This window comes from Aquila chrysaetos, chromosome 24 (genome assembly GCF_900496995.4).
Source record: "Aquila chrysaetos chrysaetos chromosome 24, bAquChr1.4, whole genome shotgun sequence".
Classification (NCBI taxonomy): domain Eukaryota; kingdom Metazoa; phylum Chordata; class Aves; order Accipitriformes; family Accipitridae; genus Aquila; species Aquila chrysaetos.
In genome coordinates this window covers 191,790-210,173 of record NC_044027.1, presented here as the reverse complement: position 1 = coordinate 210,173, position 18,384 = coordinate 191,790, and the positions used below count along the sequence as shown (strand labels likewise).

Below are 18,384 nucleotides of genomic sequence, written 5' to 3'. Positions count from 1 at the left end.
CAACTAGAGCAGGTTGCATAGCGCTTCAGTCAGGTTTTGGGGTCAGGTATAGTAGGGTTATTCTATTAGATAATTTTATTTAATGTAAAGTGCAATATAAAATAAAGATGAACAAAAATAATTTATTTCGGTTTTGAGTGTGACACAGAACGAGAAAATTCATTATGGAAGCTGGTGATTTTGTGTGGAACAAGAAGTATAAGCTGTGGATATTCCTTGACTTAAAGTGGGGTTTTGCCTTTTTAATTTGTAAAAGAAGTGCAGTCTTGCCAAATAAATTAATTAATCATATTTTTGTTATTAATTATTCTAGTGTGGAAGATAAGACCCTAGTATATTTATATATATAAAAGAGAAATGTGAGGCATCGTTTGGGAGTGATGAACTTGATATTGAGCAGAGTCAGGGAGTACGTGGTATAACGGTTAAATGTTAATTATAGGTTGTTGTAGCAACTAAGAAAAGCACAACTCCTCCTCCATTGTGTTAGGGATCTACAAACATGGACCAGTGAAAATATTTTGTCCTAGAAATTGTTTAGATCTTGAGTACAGAAATTCTTAAACTTCGAATGTTGAATAATTATAATATTCTGTTAACTCAAAATATGTTTGTGCTCTGAATTTTATTTTCAACAAAATTTATCCTACCAATATGAATGAGTTTGTAATACTGTTTGTTTACAAATCATAAACATAATTCTTCACTACTGAAAGTACTTAGTTTTATATGAACGTATATATGGAATTTTATTTTTAGAGAATGATAATGGCATTTGAAGAGCTTCGTGTGCAAGCAGAGAGCACCAGATTGGAAATGTGTTTCAAATGTGAGAATTCTCTTTATTCTGTTTATACTGCAGGCTTAACAATTTTGTACTTCATAGACTTGATTGCATGTAGTTTCAGGCCAGAAAGATATGAAGTGCTAGAATGGTGAACAGTTAACACTGTGATAGTCTGGACACTCTTTTATTCATGCTACCTGCTGTTAAATGCCTGGGCCCTTTTATTGTTTTTCCACTGGATCAGATTTGGAACTTTATTTTTCAAATAGTCACTCAAAGTCTAAGTTTTGTCTGTGAAGTACAGTCTAGAGATCACTACTTGTTTTATGTAGTTGGTTTATTTAAATGATAATGCACTAGTGTGTAGCTATAGAAATTTTAATTAAATATTTGCTTTATTTACATTACTGTGTGCCTGTTTCATTTTTACATGTGCATTTCTCTTAGTTTCTTATAACAAACTATTAACTAATATATGGAATAATGGACTAATTCTGTGGAAAGCTGGCACAAAAATTATTTTGCCTGATTAGAAGATAATTTCAAACATGACCTCAATAATTACTCTTTAGAAAACAAATTGTACAGCTGTACAATTGTAAGCACTCTTAAACTGGAAATTGTATTTAACTTGGAGTATATTTTAGCTAGTATATTAACTATGGATATTACTGTATCTCAAAAGTAAAAGAAGAAGCAGAAAAAGTGGACAAGGCTGAAAAAGAGTGGAAACTGGAAGTCAGTATGAAGGAAAAACAGGTGTGTTCAGTTTTACAATCTAATAAGTACAGCTTTATTTTTGAAACAAGTCTTGCAGTTTCGTTAATATTTGAACTCTATTTTGCTTTCATGGCTTACTGATGTATCAGATGTAAGTAATTATTTTAAAAGTGCTTGATGTTTTGTAAAATATTTGTATTTTGGAAGGATGGAAATTAATATTGCAAAATAACTTTTGATGGTGTGTTCCTTCTGTATTATTTATTTGGAATGAAATGTGAATAAGGCCGCTCTATCGTAACAAGGGACATCTTAGTGACAGGATTTAAAAGCCCCATCTAAACACTGAATACTCTTTCTGTTCTCTATGCATATGCTTGCCTTTATAAAGTGGCTTGTACAGAAGCATAAAATTAGCAAAGCAGTCATCACTCCTCATAGTGAAGAAAGGTATAGTTCATATCTGGTAAGAAGGAAGGTGGGAAGAAGTATTATAATGCGTATCAGACCACAGGCTGGTAAGAGAGTTTAGGAATCTGAGATTAGAGTAGGTTTTTTGTAGTGGTGATGAGGTAGCCATGACAGAAGACTGATTAAATTGAAGAAATTAATTGTGATAAGAGTTTTTAGTTTGTAAGTAGGACTCTGAGAAGCTGAGCATCTGTCTGTATCTGGGAAGGTCAAGAGTTGTTGGTTTTCCTGAGGATGGATGTGACATTGCAGAGGGGCAAGGAGTGTTTCTGGGCATCAGTCAAAAGGACAAAAATAACAGCTGGAGCTGCATTTAGGTCAGATTCTGCAAACTTTAGTGATGTTCCAGTATCTTTAGTCTGTTGGAATTCATGTTTTGATTTTGAACTGAAGAGCTTTTTCATCCAGAGTAATATGACTTGATCAATACTTGGCTAAGACTGACCACCACATTTAATTTGAATGACAGCAGTTCGTATGCTAATTATACACGGTGCACATATGAAAATGGGAATCTGCCCTTTTTTCTAGACTTCATTATGATATTTTAATTTTGTTAGATTTCAGTTCTTACTGTACAGAGTGATGAAAAAGATGATATAATAAGAGACATCAAGACTCAGCTGCAGGAATCAAGAAATAAGATTGCTGACTTAGTAGAAGCAAAAAGTAAGAGTTCTCTCTGCTATGTTAAAATATAACTGGTTATAGAAGTATAGGAAACAGGATGATGATAATTTTAGCCTGTTATTAGTCAGCAGCACACTGGGATCTTGCAGGCCATATTTCGGTTTGGAATAGAAGCTGCTGATGTGGGATCAGGACTGGTAGTGTAATCTGCATATGTATAAAACCTAGGCCTTTATTTCATAACAAAGGTTTTCTCTTTAGGCTTAGGCTACACCCTGGTTTTGTATCGACATGACAGCTTCATCGCAAGGGATTTTTCTTTTACTCTTCAATAAACTCTAGTGTGAACATGCTCTACTACTGTAAGGGTGTCATATACCCTGTCATTCCTTTTCTGTAACAGAAGTAAGTTTTACCAGGACACTGTATAACCCTGCCCCTGTTCTGAAGATTCTTCTGTTTCAGTTGGACTTCTATAGTAAACATGGCATGATAATAGATAAAAGTGTTTTTCCTGGCTACTGGATTGATCTGTTTCAAATCAAGTTAGTGAAGGGTCTTCAAAGCATAATATTTGTTCAGTAGTCCATAAATAGTAGCTTTGTTCTGTGTTCAACAAAACATATTTTCACATCTTTGCCAAATAACCCCCCAAAATGTTACGGATTTCAAATGGAATCTTATTTGCAAATAGGCAAATGATTGACTAGGATTGGAAGTATAACTGTTTTTGAAGGGTTCTTTTTCAAGGGTGAGTCAAGCAGTGAGTGCTTTTGAAGATTGCAAGGGGAAAATACATTGCTTGAATTTTGCAAACTTAGAGTCAAGTGCCACTGAGGAAACTTACTTTTCAGAAACTTGATTTTCAGTATTTTTAAGCCATTTATATTACACAATATTTAAAGTATATGATGCAAATACCTTTGTTCTTTAGAACTGAGGTAGCTTTCAGCCTCCACTTCCCTGGGAAGTGGGGATGAAGGTTTTAGTATCGTTTTTACGCCAGATACATATAAGTGGCTGCATTTTGTTAAATTCTATAAATATATGTAATTTTACATTTTGGTTACTGTTACTTAATAGGTTGAATAATCATCTTGGAGGCTTTTTCTGTAACAATGACATGAATACACTATGTAACTTGGTTAAGTTGTAGGAATGTATTTATCTGTAAAATAGAAATGCAAGCATTTTTTAGTAAATATCATATTTTTCTTAAATGTAAGCATATATCTTTTTGCTTAGGACATGAAGGAGAAATGTTAAAGGAATCCCAGATCAATCAAGAACATTTGAGGGCAGAACTGGAAGAGGCCAAAGTTTCATTGCAAAAAACAGAGGTACAGCTTGCTTATAATTTTCCAGTATAAATAGATTAGATGAGTAATTGCATAAATAATTATTGATACTTCAGATATGAAACAGTTGTAGCTGTTTGTTGCAAAACATGTTTAGAAATTATATAATTTTTTTAAAGGTTACTCAAAAGCACTTAGAAACCGAATTGCAGACTGCAGTGAAAGCATTAATTCAGGTCACTGAAGAAAAGGAAGCACAGGTGGAAGAATGTGAAAAAACTAAGGCTTTGCATGCATCCCTGATAGAGGAGTTTGAGACTTCTATTTCCAATTTGAAAAGCTTGCTGCAAAGAGAGCAAAATAGGTAAATTAAACAGTTTAAAGACAAAGAATGATCTTATAAGTAAAAAAAACAGATTACCGAGCTGCTGGGAATAAAACCGAAACTTCATATGTGATCTGGTGTAATCACATTTTTTTTGTAATCACTAATAACTTTTTTTTTTTTTTAAGTCCTTCACCTGTCTGGTTATTTGAATTATTAGCACTTGTAGATGTTTATGCTGTTTGGTTTTGTGTGGATGCAGCTTTTAACTGACAGAGCAGTAATCTCATTTAGTACTTGATGGTTCTTTATTAATAGAACATTTAGTGAGCAAGATGTTCTTCTGTGTGTGATAATAGTACTGTTTAATACTGATGCCTATTATTAATGTATTTCAGGTTTTCTGTAGTTTTAAAAATTATGTATTTGTCAAAGAACCTGACAGCAACTAAAATCAACCTTCCTAAAAATAAGAACAGAGCAGTAAAGACATGTTGTAATACATTATCACAACTGAGTTTTTCAAGAAACAGTGATTTTGGGGTACATGGCATTAAGGTGTCTTTTAAGTAGTTGCAGTTTATGACAAATCCAAGAACAAAGGGATATGAAGCTGAAATTTGTTTTTTTTGACACAGTGTCTAAGTGCAGAGAATTTAATATAATTTTTTTCAGTTGTGCTGGTTGATACTGTCTATAAGAAAGTAAATATTTGTCCCCTCCCCCTGACTTTCATCATTCTATTTTTAAGAAATACAGATTTATGTATGTATATATTTGCTTACTTTTACGTCTGCTGTTCCGAAGTCGTAAAAGTGAAATTTGATACATGTTGCAGGCAGATACATCATCTGCCTGTTGAAAGGCAAATGTTCTTAAAATGCTTGTGGTAAGACTTTGTCTTATTGTCTTTCAACTTTCAAATGCAGAGCTTTGTACTAATACAATTTTTTTTTTTTAATTACCATTTTCTTAGATTGGAGAAATATGAAGATGAGTCAAAGCTACTTACCTTGGAGCTGAGAAATAAGTCTGCTGAATTGGGTAAGGTTTGTAGAAAGAAAAAAAAATGAGCTAGGTAGTAATAAAAATGTTTTCTGCTGTTTTCTGAAAATGGACTGTCCCTATTGCTTGGAAAAATGGTTTTACAGTAACCTGAACCTGTCAGGAATGCCTAGATTTATTTTTACTCATCTTTACCCTTTTCTTTGGTAGTCATTGTAGCTGGCAACAGTCAAACAGCAGTGCTGTGCAGACCTCCAATAGTAAGACCATACATGCATGGCTTCTCCTGGAAGACATTTTGGTTTCTCTGCACTCTTCCAATTAAGACTGGTAGCACTGCAGACCTGTTTGAGAGGTAGTGTTAGACTGCTGAACAGTAGATTCCAGGAGTGACTTCTGTAGCTTGTAGCAGAGATAACACACTTGCATTAAGCTTTCCTGCAGACGACTCTCCCCATGTCAGATATAGAGTCACACTGACAGTGGTTAGCTTTAAATATTGCTTTCATATTGTGTGATTTCTAGATATGCACTGCTTAGCCCCCAGAGTAAGAGATCTATCTTTAGCACTGTTTTCCCAGTGTGCAGCGTATGTCTCTAGTCCTGATACGATAGATGAGAAATAGAATCTGATGTGCTTGTATGTATTGAGGGCATCTAAAGATAAGTGTTCAAAAGTTAACTGCTGATGCTTGCCTAGAACAAGGGAGATGTGACCTGTGAGAATTCCAGAGCAAAAATCAGTTTAGTGTCCAGTACTTGCAAAAAATACCAGTAATGTGAATGTGCACATAGAAAACACTTTGAAGTTACTAATAAGTGGTTTCCTTTTTCAGCATATCCATGTGAATATCTTCAGCAGTCCAGATTTTTTTCTGGAAAAATGCAGATGTATCGATACTTGGAGATTACTCCATTCTTACAGTCCATGGTTTATTTGAAGCCGTGATTGTGGAAAACATAATAGGCTCTGAATTTTATTTAAGACAAATTATTAGTTTCTCTTCAGATACATATTTGCTAATGTCTTTCTGAATCCTTTTTTCAACTCTACATTTAGATTAAGCCATAATTTAACTTTACAATTTCTGAGCTTAATCCCATAAGTTTTGAAAGTTGGGTACTGCAAAGGGATAAATGCTTTATACTGCCTGCTAAATATGTAAAATTATTTCTGTTCAATTAATTTTATATTACATGTGCTGTAGAAGAGATGACTAAACTAAAATGTGACAAAGAAATGCAACTTGAAGAGCTGTCAGAAACACTGGTAAATGTTCATTTTATTAGTCTCATGGCATTTACTTTTCATATGAAGTCTCTCTTGCTTTGTAAGTATCTTAAATGCGATATATAAACATTGTCTAATCTGCCATAATATTGCTACTAAACTTTCCTACCTGTCTTTTAGATGATTTTGGTGTTTTCTTTGAAGGTCTTGATTCTTTCCACCATTTTTCTTGTTTTGCTTTACTTTGGTTTTGTTTTCCTTGTCAAGATTTCTGGTCATTTCCTTCTTCATCCACACCTATTCAAATGCCACTTCCTCTGGACATAAAGATTTTTAGTTATGCCTAGTAATCACTCTTTCCTCATTCTGAACCTTTCTGAAAAATACGGTTGGGTGGGGTTTTTTTTGTGATGAACATTAGCTCAAACCTTGTGAGGACCACACATGTGACGTTTAAGGCTGAGGGATCAACTAATTTTCGACAGCAAAGATAATTCCTTGAGTGTCTAGCTTTCTTCATAATAATCTTCTAAAAATTAAGCCTTGTAAAGACTGACCTCATTTTGGTGTTTAAAGGATAACCAAGCTTTTGACACCATCCAGAAAAGGCAGTGGAATTTGTGAAAAGGTTATGTGTGACAAAATGAGGAAACTAATAGGCAATTCCTTAGGTTTATTACTTCACAAATCTGTTGTGATTATTTTGCTGTTTTGGGGGTGTTAGTTATGGTGAGGTGTCCTCCATACTGCAATGTTTCGTATCTAGAAAGTGTTGCGTACTGTGTCGATACATGTCCCTTTTCAGGGGAAACATTTAAGAGCCTGCAGTGTTCTGTTCTTACTTACAGGGAAGTTTCCTGAGGTAATTAGCTCTGGTCTCTGTGAACCTTACTGAACTGTGACAAAGGCCCATTTTCTGTTACAGAAGTCTAAGTTATATGAAGTATGCTTTTAATACAGGATTATTGTAGTTATGATCTTGTATTTACAAGTCTAACAAGGAACTGCATCAGCTAAAGAAAGATAGTATAAAACCAGGTTTGCATTTTACCACATATGTTTGTTCCTTAGATACAGTGCATTGAATTTTCTGAACTGAGTTTCATTAATGTTCTTAAACAGGGGAAAGTTGAAGGACTTCTAGTGGAGAAGAAAGATCTTGAGGCTACTGTAGAAAATTTGCAGGAGAAAGAAAAAGAAATAAAAAATGTTCTCCAAATCAGAGAGGTCTGAATAAAGGGTGATAGTAACATGGTTTTATAAATAGTTAAGTTACACATTATCACTTGTATATAAGAACATAAGAAATATCACATAGTCAGACCAGTGCTTCACCCAATACACTGCTCTGCTCCTGCTGATGACAGCAGAAGATACTATGTAGTAGAGGAGCCTGATCATTATCTATGGTCCATTCCCCTTACACTCCTACAGTAGCTGTATTAAGGATGTTTGAGGACACATCCCTGTCAGTTGCCTTTGCTATCAATATATGGACTTCTTCATGTTCACTTGTCTCATCTGTTTTTGAAACTCCTTATGCTATTTTCCTCCATAGCCTTCTGTGATAAGAAATTCCAGAAGTTCATTATGTGCCGTGCTTAAAACCTAATCCCTGCTGCCCTCCCTGCTGCCCTCCCTGCTGCCCTCCCTGCTGCCCTCCCTGCTGCCCTCCCTGCTGCCCACCCTGCCCATCAACCACCTGCCAGTGCCTGTGGTATCAGTGTATTGCCAGTTATTTGGAGTATTCAAAGCATTTATATATTATAAACTACGTTACATTACAAGGCTTGCCTAATCTTGTAATCACAGCAGATTTCTGAGGGAAGAGTTTTGCTTTGTGGTTTGGGATGCATTCAAAATACCTGCTTATTCTATCACGTAGTACTGGAATTCACATATTACTGGAATTCTGTGATTTTGTTTGTTTGTTTGTTTTTTGGTTTTTTTGTTTATATAGGTGAATGCAAAAGCTTATGATGTCTGAAACAAATGTCTTTATTTAAAATAATGTCCAAGGAAAGCTAATTTTGTCAGTAATTTTGCAGACTAGTTAGTTAGACTTACCACAGAGGACACATTTAGCACTCATATCAGAGTTCAATATCTCACACTACTTCCACATCACACCAGAGAGATGTAAAGATACGGTCTGGGTAATTTATGGCATGTGTGTTGCTTTGTTTCATCTTAAAGCTTTGTGTTGTCAGTTCATTTCTGATAGCTTTCATGACTTGTAGTTTACATACGTATACTCAGAACACTTTCTTTTTCTTCTGCAGAAAGAAATCCATGATTTGAAAGTACAACTGACTAGTACAGCTGAAAAGGAACAAAATTATTTAAAACAGCTTATGACACTGAATACAGATCTTGAGCGAGAGGCGTATGATCGTTTTTGAAAATACAGTATTAGTTTAATTTTTTTGTCTTACATAGAAATTACTTAAATATACAATGAAATTATCTATGATTGTTTTCTAATGAAAATTTTGAACCTATGCACACAGTATGACATCTGTTACATACTTATATTTATAAATTACATTTACTGTACTTGTACATATGTAATTGTTCCATATCTCTGACTTAGTTGTGTTAACCTGAAGAGAAAGTTTCTGAATTCATTATTAACCCTGCTTTGAGCTGGATATTGAACTACATCATCTTCAACAACCATTATATTTATATACAAGTTGACTCTCATTTTCTTTCCTTCTTCTGTTGCCTTTTTGCATCACTGTAACTTTGCCACAAAGCTTAAATTTGTAGATACAGGCCTGGACTTTTTTCAGCATGAAATAACATTTTGTAACAGATAAATTTAACTTAAAAGGAAATTTCAAAATACATGTTCTGATTTCTCTTGACCATTTGTTTTAAATTAGGCTAAAGAATGAACAACTAACAGTGTATATCAATAAGCTTTTATTAGAAAAGGAACAAATAGCACAAGAGAAAAGTGGTATGGCTACAGAACTCAAGAAACTGCAAGAAAGTCACGAGGCAAGTTGTAAACTTCCAGCTGTTTTTAAAGGACAACATTCAATTTAAAATACAAATCATATGGTAAACTGCAATATGACATGGTTCTGTAGAGTATCTGAACTATTTTTTGTGCGAATAAGGCAGGTCAAGATATTGCTTAAGGTGTCTTCGAATTTTTTAAGATGTGACTTTGAATTTTATTCATTTTACTTATGTGGGTCTTTATTTAGGATAGTAGAAAAAAAGAAGAAAATGCAAAGCAGCTAGTTGAAAACCTGGAAGAAGCAAATGGCCAGCTAAGGCAAGTAAAAATAAATACTAATATACAATATTATTAAAGGAAGTAGACTCCATTCCTTCACAGTTATTCTGAATGTTGTGTTCATATGCTGCTTTCTGTGATTTTTAGTTTAATGGGGTTTTTTAGGTTATATAGCCAAACAGAAACTATTTAGTATTGATGTTGGGCATGTAGAAGTTTCTACAAATTAGTGATACCTATTGCTACAGGAACAATTTTTGCCCTAGCTTCATATTACATACAGAGAGCGATCCTGTTCTGCATTAACATCTTAGATGTGAAGGAAATGAAAATAGAAGTTAAAGGTTATGGATTAAATGTGAAAGGGTGAAACTGGTTAAACGTTACTCTCTGAAGTAGTCTATGTACCAACAACCCAATAGACAGGCAGCCTTCCATGTTTCATAGACGCATTATGATATTACAGATTAGAATATACTTTACTCAGGTAAGGGGAATATCTTTCCATACTTACAAAAAAGTATATACAGGTCAGACATTAACTTACCAGTCACTTTACATCATTTTAAGAACATTTCCATTGAACAGTGTATGAAGTTCTCATCAATATTAGCAGCTTTTTTTAGAAAATAAAGTATGGGTTTATTTAGCATTAGTGAAAAGAAGTTAAAGTTATTAAGTAAATATTTACTAATGCTTGTTAACTTGGCATTTAGAAATGAACTGGAGTCTTTGAAGGAGAAGATGGTAAAGAACGGTGAAGAGATTAAAAGTAAACTGGATGAAAGAGAAGAAAATGTATGCCATATCATGTGCTTTATCATGAAAATATATAATATAACATGTAGGACAAAATCTAAATGTAAAACTTTTTTTTTTTTTTTCTTTTTCTGCAAAGCTCTACCTGGGGATGTAATCTCTTACAGAGGCTTTCTTCTTTCTTTCAGTGCTGCTACCAATTGAGTCAACACATGTACACATGGCTGAGCCCTTTTAAAATAAAAGACAAGAACCTTCACTAGGATGTTTACTCTTTACATAGAGGCTTAAAAGTCCAGATTTGTTAGATTTCAGGCAGAGAACCCTCTTTTTTTTTTTTTATTTCTGTATACCCACTTAGTGATGGATGGGGTATGGATTAGCTTTCAATATGTAATATGAGTTTTAGTTTAAATATGTTCAAATATTTTTACTTTCTTACTGTAGTTTCAGAGCATACCTGTTTTTTTTTTTTTTTTAAATATCATAATGGATTTCAAAATTTTATTGTAGAAGTGAAATATTTACAATTATAATTCCAGGCTAAGAGTATTGAAAATGAAATTTCAAGAAAGGAAAAGCAGTTGAAGATTTTAGAAAATAAGGTATGAAAATTCATTTTTTGTCATGGACTGGGGAGAACTTCATACAAGGTTGTTTTTTTTTAAATTGCAAAGTTACTCTTTTTTTTTTTTTCTTTTTTCCTTCTTCTTTCTAAACTCTACAACCACTGAGGAATTGGTTCATTGCTATTAATGTTGGTGACACTGGGCTAGCAAAATTCTTGTAGTACTTTACGGTTAAAACTCTGATCATTGTAACACATTAGCATGTGTTTCAGTCCGATTAGAATTAATCAGACTCATGCATATGCATGTTTAAGAACATTGACAGTAATCTCTAACACAGTGCATAATTTTTTAGGAGTTTATTAATGAATGTTTGAAATATCTCTTTTAGTTGAATAATATAAAGAAACAGGTGGAAAATAAAACCAAATGTATTGAAGAGTTGCAACAGGAGGTATGTACAGTTTTTAAAATTCACAAATACATAAAACATGGTATTTTGTGGTAACTTACTTTTCAACAGTTTTTTTCTGGTGTGATATCTTTAGATATACCTATGTAACTTATAACATTTCCTTTCTTATCTTAACTCTGAGCAAATTAAGGAGTCACCTTTGGAATCACATGATTTGTAAAATTATCCTTTACTTTTGAAAAATGCAATTACAGAAATAATGTCTTTAATAAACTTTTACTGTTTTAATTTAGTACATGGTATCATTGATATACTTGAAACAATGACCTATCTCAGTTTCCAACAGTAGAAAAGAATTGTGCATTAGGACAAATTGTTAATAACGGTACTGTAAAAATAAGTAACTTGTATTTTTTGTCATGACATCTGCACATTTTCTGTCAGCAGCATCTTAGTTTTTCTTCCCTTTCTGCACCCTCTTTGGTTTTTCTCTGCTGTTGCCCATAAGGAATCTTTCATAAGGTCTTGAAGTAATGGTATTATTGAAGTAAGTAGTTGAGCACTCTTGTTTGGAGAATCCGGAACCTGAACTGCACAACAGAAGGAGAGTTATTTGCGTGCTGAAAGCTGGAATTTTGAAGATTCCGACCTACTTGATGCAGTTAAATCATTACATAATTCTATTAACTTATTAAAGTATAGTGTTTGTTCTACTTTATTTTAACAGAATAAGTTGCTGAAAAAGAAAATTACTGCAGAAAGCAAGAAAACAAGTATTTATGAAGGGAAGGTAGGTTTAAATAACTTCATGTACAAGATGAGGGTAAAGTACAAAGACTGAATGTTTTAAGTCCCAGTGTAACTAATCATAATACATGTTAAGCACATTTTTAACTGTTTTATGGATCTGGGAAACAGATTTTACAGGAATGAGCCCATAATTTTTGAAAGATGCTTCCATTTTTAATCATTGGACACTGACTGGGCTATCAGACATTTATAAGAGAAAGACATCACATCTCAAGGAATTATATTCCTAATCAGTCCCTTTCCTTTTTGGTTGATAGTGTATGGGACATTATTCAGTAATGCCACCCCATTGAAATAGAAAAGCATTTAAAATAAATGCATATATTATTCACTTCAGGCAGTTCTTTTACTGTGTTCTGCAATGGTAAGTCCCTGATTAGAATATTGTGTCCAGTTCTGGGTACCACACTTCAAGAAAGATGTAGACTTTTTTGAGGGTATTCTTATGAGAAACTTAAAAAGAAGAATTTTAACCAAAGTGCACACTTGGGAGGAAAACATACCATAAAACAGTTAAAATCTTAAATGGACTTACAATGGTGGGAATAAAATCTCCATCTGTATCTTTTTTCGAAGAATTCACAGCACTTAGGGGACTACGTAGGAATAGACTCTTCCTATTAGTTTCATACCAAATTCTCATGAATATTAGCAGCTAAAAGGAATTAATCTTTTTTAGAACTAAATAAAAATCTGAAAATTAACTGTTTCTTCACTTCTTAATTGAAAAAAAAATTTAATTGTAAAATTAGTACAGTCATACTGGTAAGTCTTAGGAGACTATCAGTTATGCTTCATTTTCTTGCCTTGCATTCCACACCAAGAGTACTAAAGAGCCTTTTGTACAAAAGGGGGAATAGTGTCAGATCGCTAATGGGTGGTTCCCTTATATTGGGATGATTTTTGTGATTGACTAGCCTTTAGCTTTAGGACCGTTTTATTGACTGGGGTGCACAAAACTGGTATGGGCTGTCTTTCCCATTGTAGTGTTGCCATTGTTTCTATGAGTGTTTTCTAACTCACTTCAGGCCAAAGTTCAACTCTTTATGAAAAAAGCTGAACATTAAATAGGGAACAGTTCAGTCATACACCTGAAAAGTAACAGAGTGATTCTGCTTGAAAATAAGAGGTAAAAAAAAAAAAAAAAAAATCATTGGCATATTTATTCCTGAACAACTAACAGCAATAATTCTGCATTCTCAAAAGGTGAATAAATTACAGTTAGATATGGAAAATATGAACAAGCAACATAAGGAGACAGTTGACATCTATCAAAAAGACATTGAAACAAAAAAAGTAAATGAAAATAAACTTCGTGAAGAGGTGAGAGTTGTTAATTTTTACTGCAATGTTTAATTTTTTTTTTTTTTTCTATGATGGTTTTATGAAGTTATATTGGCCAGAGCCCTTGCTCTTATGTAGCAGTCTCATCAACATAAATGGAACTTCTTGTGTATGCATGTGAGCAAAGCTTTAGTACATTAGATCCTTAAGTTCAAGTATTTTTATATATCTTTAAAAACAAGAACTGAGTTAAAAATTCTTTTTGTCAAGATATTGTTCACAGAAATTCTATTCTTGGTATAAATACAGCATAAGCAAATTAGATTATAACTTTTCCCGTATTAATATTTTCCTGCCCACCCTTTTTTTGATGGTAGTATCAAAAAATATTAGGGTAGAGCGCTTGAAATGGTCTTGTGGTTCGAAATGACACTTGTCTGCCATGGAAGAATAGATTTACTTTTAATCTAGGTTTATTTGCCTATTTTAACAATATGTATAAAAGATGTAGGATTTGAAAAGCATCTTAAAAGCAAATGAGGCCTACACTAAATGAGACTATATACACACTATATATGCACCCACAGGGATGAGAAGAAATGAAACTAAGTTTTTTTTCTTAAATATATTGTTGTTAATTGTTCATGAATTAAATGAAACTTGTTACTAACAGTTAGAAAAGACGAGGTTGCTTGCTGATGAAGCAACAATAGCACAGAGAGAAACTGATACCCGATGTCAACACAAGATAACTGAAATGGTGGCACTTATGGAAAAACACAAGGTAAAAGATTTTACTGATTTCTGTGATTTGCAATGTGTGATACTACGTTAAGTAAAAAACTTTCAAAACCAGAATATTATTAATTAGAAAGTGAAACTTCATAATAAAGACCCGAGTCTAGGAAAATGAAGTTGAACACATGCTTGACTTCTTATAATCTAAAAATAAATCCATCTTCAGATTTTGAAAACCTGCTTACTGGCAGATAACTTCCATTTTTCTAAATTTCTAGGATTTTATATTCAGGCTTCCTTTGATACCATCCTAAAGCACTGTTCTTCAGTATCAGTTTGGGCCTCTTTTTATGAAGAGATTACTTAGTGACCTTCAGCAGTTTAACTTAACATATTTTAATTAACATTCCTTATTACTCTGTTTTGTAGTATATTTAGCAGATACCATTAATAAAAATATGGCAAGCTTTTATGTGCTGGAACACATACTGCTGCCTAGAGATAAAGCATTCTCTGTCAGCCCACAAAATAATACTGCTTGTGCATTTTCTGTTTTATAGTTTCTGCTGAAGCATCAATGTTTGTTCATAGTGCTTTCTGAAGAATCTTCAGAAGAACCTTATTTGAAAAAAAAAGAATAATTTTTTAAGACTAGGTAGATATATAATTATAATATTTAGTCAAATGTTTTGAGTTTTTTGTTTTGTTTTTTTTTACACAGCATGAATATGATAAAATGGTTGAAGAAAAAGATGCAGAGTTAAAACTTTATAAAATAAAAGAGCAAGAGCAGTTATCATCAAAAAGATCATTGGTAAGTCATACTCTTCAGCACTAAATAATTAAATGGAGGGTGTATTGGTTTTGTGTGGCAAGGTTTTGGTAGCGGGGGAGGTTACAGGGGTGGCTTCTGTAAGAAGTTGCTGGAAGCTTCCCCTGTGTTCGAGAGAGAGCCAATACCAGCTGGCTCTAAGACGGACCCGCCGCCGGCCAAGGCCGAGCCAGTCAGTGATAGTGGTAACGCCTCTGTGATAACTTTTTTAAGAAGGAAAAAAAGTTAGGACAGGGGGTATTCGGCAGCCGGAGAGAGGAGTGAGAACATGTAAGAGAAACAACCCTGCGGACACCAAGGTCAGTGAAGAAGGAGGGGGAGGAGATGCTCCAGGCACCGGAGCAGAGATTACCCTGCAGCCCGTGGTGAAGACCATGGTGAGGCAGGCTGTCCCCCTGCAGTCCATGGAGGTCCACGGTGGAGCAGATATCCACCTGCAGCCCGTGGAGGACCCCACGCCGGAGCAGGTGGGTTCCCGAAGGAGGCTGTGACCCCGTGGGAAGCCCGCGCTGGAGCAGGCTCCTGGCAGGACCTGCGGATCTGTGGAGAGAGGAGCCCACGGAGCAGGTTTTCTGGCAGGACTTGTGACCCCGTGGGGGACCCACGCTGGAGCAGTGTGCTCCTGAAGGACTGCACACCGTGGAAAGGACCCATGCTGGAGCAGTTCGTGAAGAACTGCAGCCCGTGGGAAGGGCCCACGTTGGAGAAGTTCGTGGAGGACTGTCTCCCGTGGGTGGGACCCCACGCTGGAGCAGGGAAGAGTGTGATGAGTCCTCTCCCTGAGGAGGATGAAGCGGCAGAAAACAACGTGTGATGAACTGACCGTAAACGCCATTCCCCGTCCCCCTGTGCCGCTGGGGGGGGTTGGTAGAGAAGTGGGGAGTGAAGTTGTGCCCGGTAAGAAGGGAGGGGTGGAGGGAAGGTGTTCTGAGATTTGGTTTTATTTCTCATTACTCTGCTCTCGTTGATTTGTAATAAAGTGAGTTAATTTTCCCCAAGTTGAGTCTGTTTTGCCTGTGACGGTAAGTGGTGAGTGATCTCTCTCCTGCCCTTATCTCGACCCACAAGGTCTTTGTTATATTTTCTCTCCCCTGTCCAGCTGAGGAGGGGGAGTGATAGAACGGCTTTGGTGGGCACCTGGCAACCAGCCAGGGTCAACCCATCACAGTCTTTTTGGTGGAGATGCTGGGGGTTGAATCCAGGGCCTCTTACAAGGCTGCTGTCCTTAAAGTGTAATATAATTACAAATATATTAGACTTCTTCCTATTTAACACTTGGGGGGGTTAAGTGTCTGCTGTAGTGGGACTGAACAGTAAAGATCAACCCACTAATTTCTGTTTACTGTTACTTTCTTACAGATTTTATTATGTGCATTAAAAAAACCCAGATGTTTCTAAAAATAAATTGGAGTAGCTGTCCTTTTCTGTCTACTCTTTCTGATGGTGCATCATGTTCTAACCTCACTGTCTGAATAAGAAACTTTTGTATTAAATAGTTGGATTCCACCCCCCACTGCCCTGTTCTCACAAGAGTTTTAAGTTCTTACCTTGAACAGTTCTGGTCAAGTACCTGTTTCGTAGTAGTACTTCAGCTCTTTTTAAAACAGGCTAAAACAAAACTTAAGTTTAGAGTTGCATTGCCTTTTTTTTTTTTTTTCTTCTCCCCGCCCCCCCCCCCCCCCCCCCCCGCTTCCCCCCCACCCCCAGCACCTTTCTGGGAAGCTTAGCTTTGAGAAACATTTTCTGAGAGCCAAAATCCCCTTGAGACTTTCAGAAAAGTGTAGTTCTACAGCATCTCCTTAAAATGCAGTATTTTTCTGACATTTGCCTTCACAGAATATTTCTTCACAGAGCTTTTTTTCAATTAGATTTTTTAACAGAAGGAGGAGTGACTCAAGTCTACATGTTTTGGTTTTGTTTTTTTTAATTTGGTAACTGCTTCTTTGATCATCTGTATTCTAGTGATTGAATCATTCTGAAAATGAATTGTAGATACCGCTCAGCATGCTAACTTTATGGATAAGTTAGCTCAACTGAACAAACGGAATTTTATTTTGTTTATAATGAATAACCTTATTAATTAGTGTCTCATTTTGGACCGTTTTCTTTTTTCCAGGTTAAGCATAGTTAACCCTATCCTTTATCTAATTGTTTTTAGGAAAGTGAGCTGTCATGTTTGAAAAGCGAACTATCATCCCTTAAGGAACAACTTAAAGCAGAAATTGAAGAGAAGGTTTGTTTTTTTTTTTTTTTTATTAAATGTAGCAGTACAGGTGACATGCTTGGCTTGGCCTTATGCACTACAATAATGACAGCTGTGAAGTGCACTTTTGATTCTAGGTCTTGCTCTCACTTGCTATCTGATTTCAAGAGCTTGATGCTCTCTGAAGTCATTATGTCTCATTTCTGGTGGTAGTGAATGTTTTGCATTACTCCTTAGTTGGTAAGTACGAGGGAAGCAGGGAGAAATTGAAACACTATGAAGAACTGTCCAAGCTTGCAGGGATGATGTCAGGAAAGCCAAAGCCAGTCTGGAGGTAAAACTGACAAGAGAAGTGAAGGGCAACAAGAAAGGCTTCTACAGGACCTGCTGCTGAATGTGGCAGGAGTTCTGATGACAAAGGACAAGGAAAAGGCTGTTTTTCAATGGAAAGTGTGGAGAAAGGAAGACTTACCCTTGGTAGAGGAGGATCAGGTTAGGGATCTTTAAACAACCTGGATGTATGTAGTCCATGGGATCTGATGGGATACACACACAAGGACTGAGGGAGGTGGCCAGTATCATTGCAAGGCCACTCTTGATTATCTTCGAAAGGTCATGGTGACTGGCAGGGGTTCCTGAGGACTTGAAGAAAGCAAATGTCACACTTAACTTCAAGAAGGACAAGAAGGAGGATCTGATGAAACGTAGGCTAGTCAGCCTCACCTCAGTCCCTGGAAAGGTGATGGAACAAATAATCGCGGAAACCATTTCCAAACATATGAAGGACAAGAAGGTGATTTCAAGTAGTCAGCATAGACTTACATGAAGGGGCAATTGTGCTTAACCAACCTGATTGCCTTGTACGACTGACTTGGCAGATGAGGGGAGAACACTGGATGTTGTTTATCTCAGCCTTATTAAGGCTTCAACACTGTCTCTTGTAACAGCCTTCTAGGCAAACTGATAAAATAAGGGCTAGGTGAGTGGACAGTAAAGTAAATTGAAAACTAGCTGGGCTAGTTTGAACTGCTGGGCTTATGGTTTGCAATTAGTGTGG

General features: G+C 35.5%; 1 protein-coding gene and 1 long non-coding RNA gene across 2 annotated transcripts in view; one reads left to right on the top strand and one right to left on the bottom strand.

Annotated features, from left to right (window-relative positions):
* Positions 1-18,384, top strand: part of SYCP1 (synaptonemal complex protein 1) — a 27,852-nt gene that overhangs the window by 5,899 nt on the left and 3,569 nt on the right. The window contains 19 exon segments of the mRNA XM_041119780.1: positions 760-829; positions 1,473-1,546; positions 2,539-2,647; positions 3,854-3,948; positions 4,086-4,270; positions 5,208-5,275; positions 6,445-6,506; positions 7,590-7,694; positions 8,750-8,853; positions 9,356-9,473; positions 9,686-9,756; positions 10,434-10,515; positions 11,019-11,081; positions 11,437-11,499; positions 12,188-12,250; positions 13,477-13,593; positions 14,228-14,338; positions 15,014-15,106; positions 17,283-17,357. Of these exon segments, the coding sequence (XP_040975714.1) occupies positions 760-829; positions 1,473-1,546; positions 2,539-2,647; positions 3,854-3,948; positions 4,086-4,270; positions 5,208-5,275; positions 6,445-6,506; positions 7,590-7,694; positions 8,750-8,853; positions 9,356-9,473; positions 9,686-9,756; positions 10,434-10,515; positions 11,019-11,081; positions 11,437-11,499; positions 12,188-12,250; positions 13,477-13,593; positions 14,228-14,338; positions 15,014-15,106; positions 17,283-17,357 (1,728 nt within the window).
* LOC115334937 overlaps positions 9,381-18,384 on the bottom strand; it is a 32,032-nt gene continuing 23,028 nt past the window's right edge. The window contains exons 3-5 of the long non-coding RNA XR_005931314.1: positions 17,800-17,969; positions 16,672-16,732; positions 9,381-12,050 (exon numbers count right to left, since the gene is read on the bottom strand). This is a non-coding gene — a long non-coding RNA (uncharacterized LOC115334937). The remainder of the gene's footprint in view (positions 12,051-16,671; positions 16,733-17,799; positions 17,970-18,384) is intronic.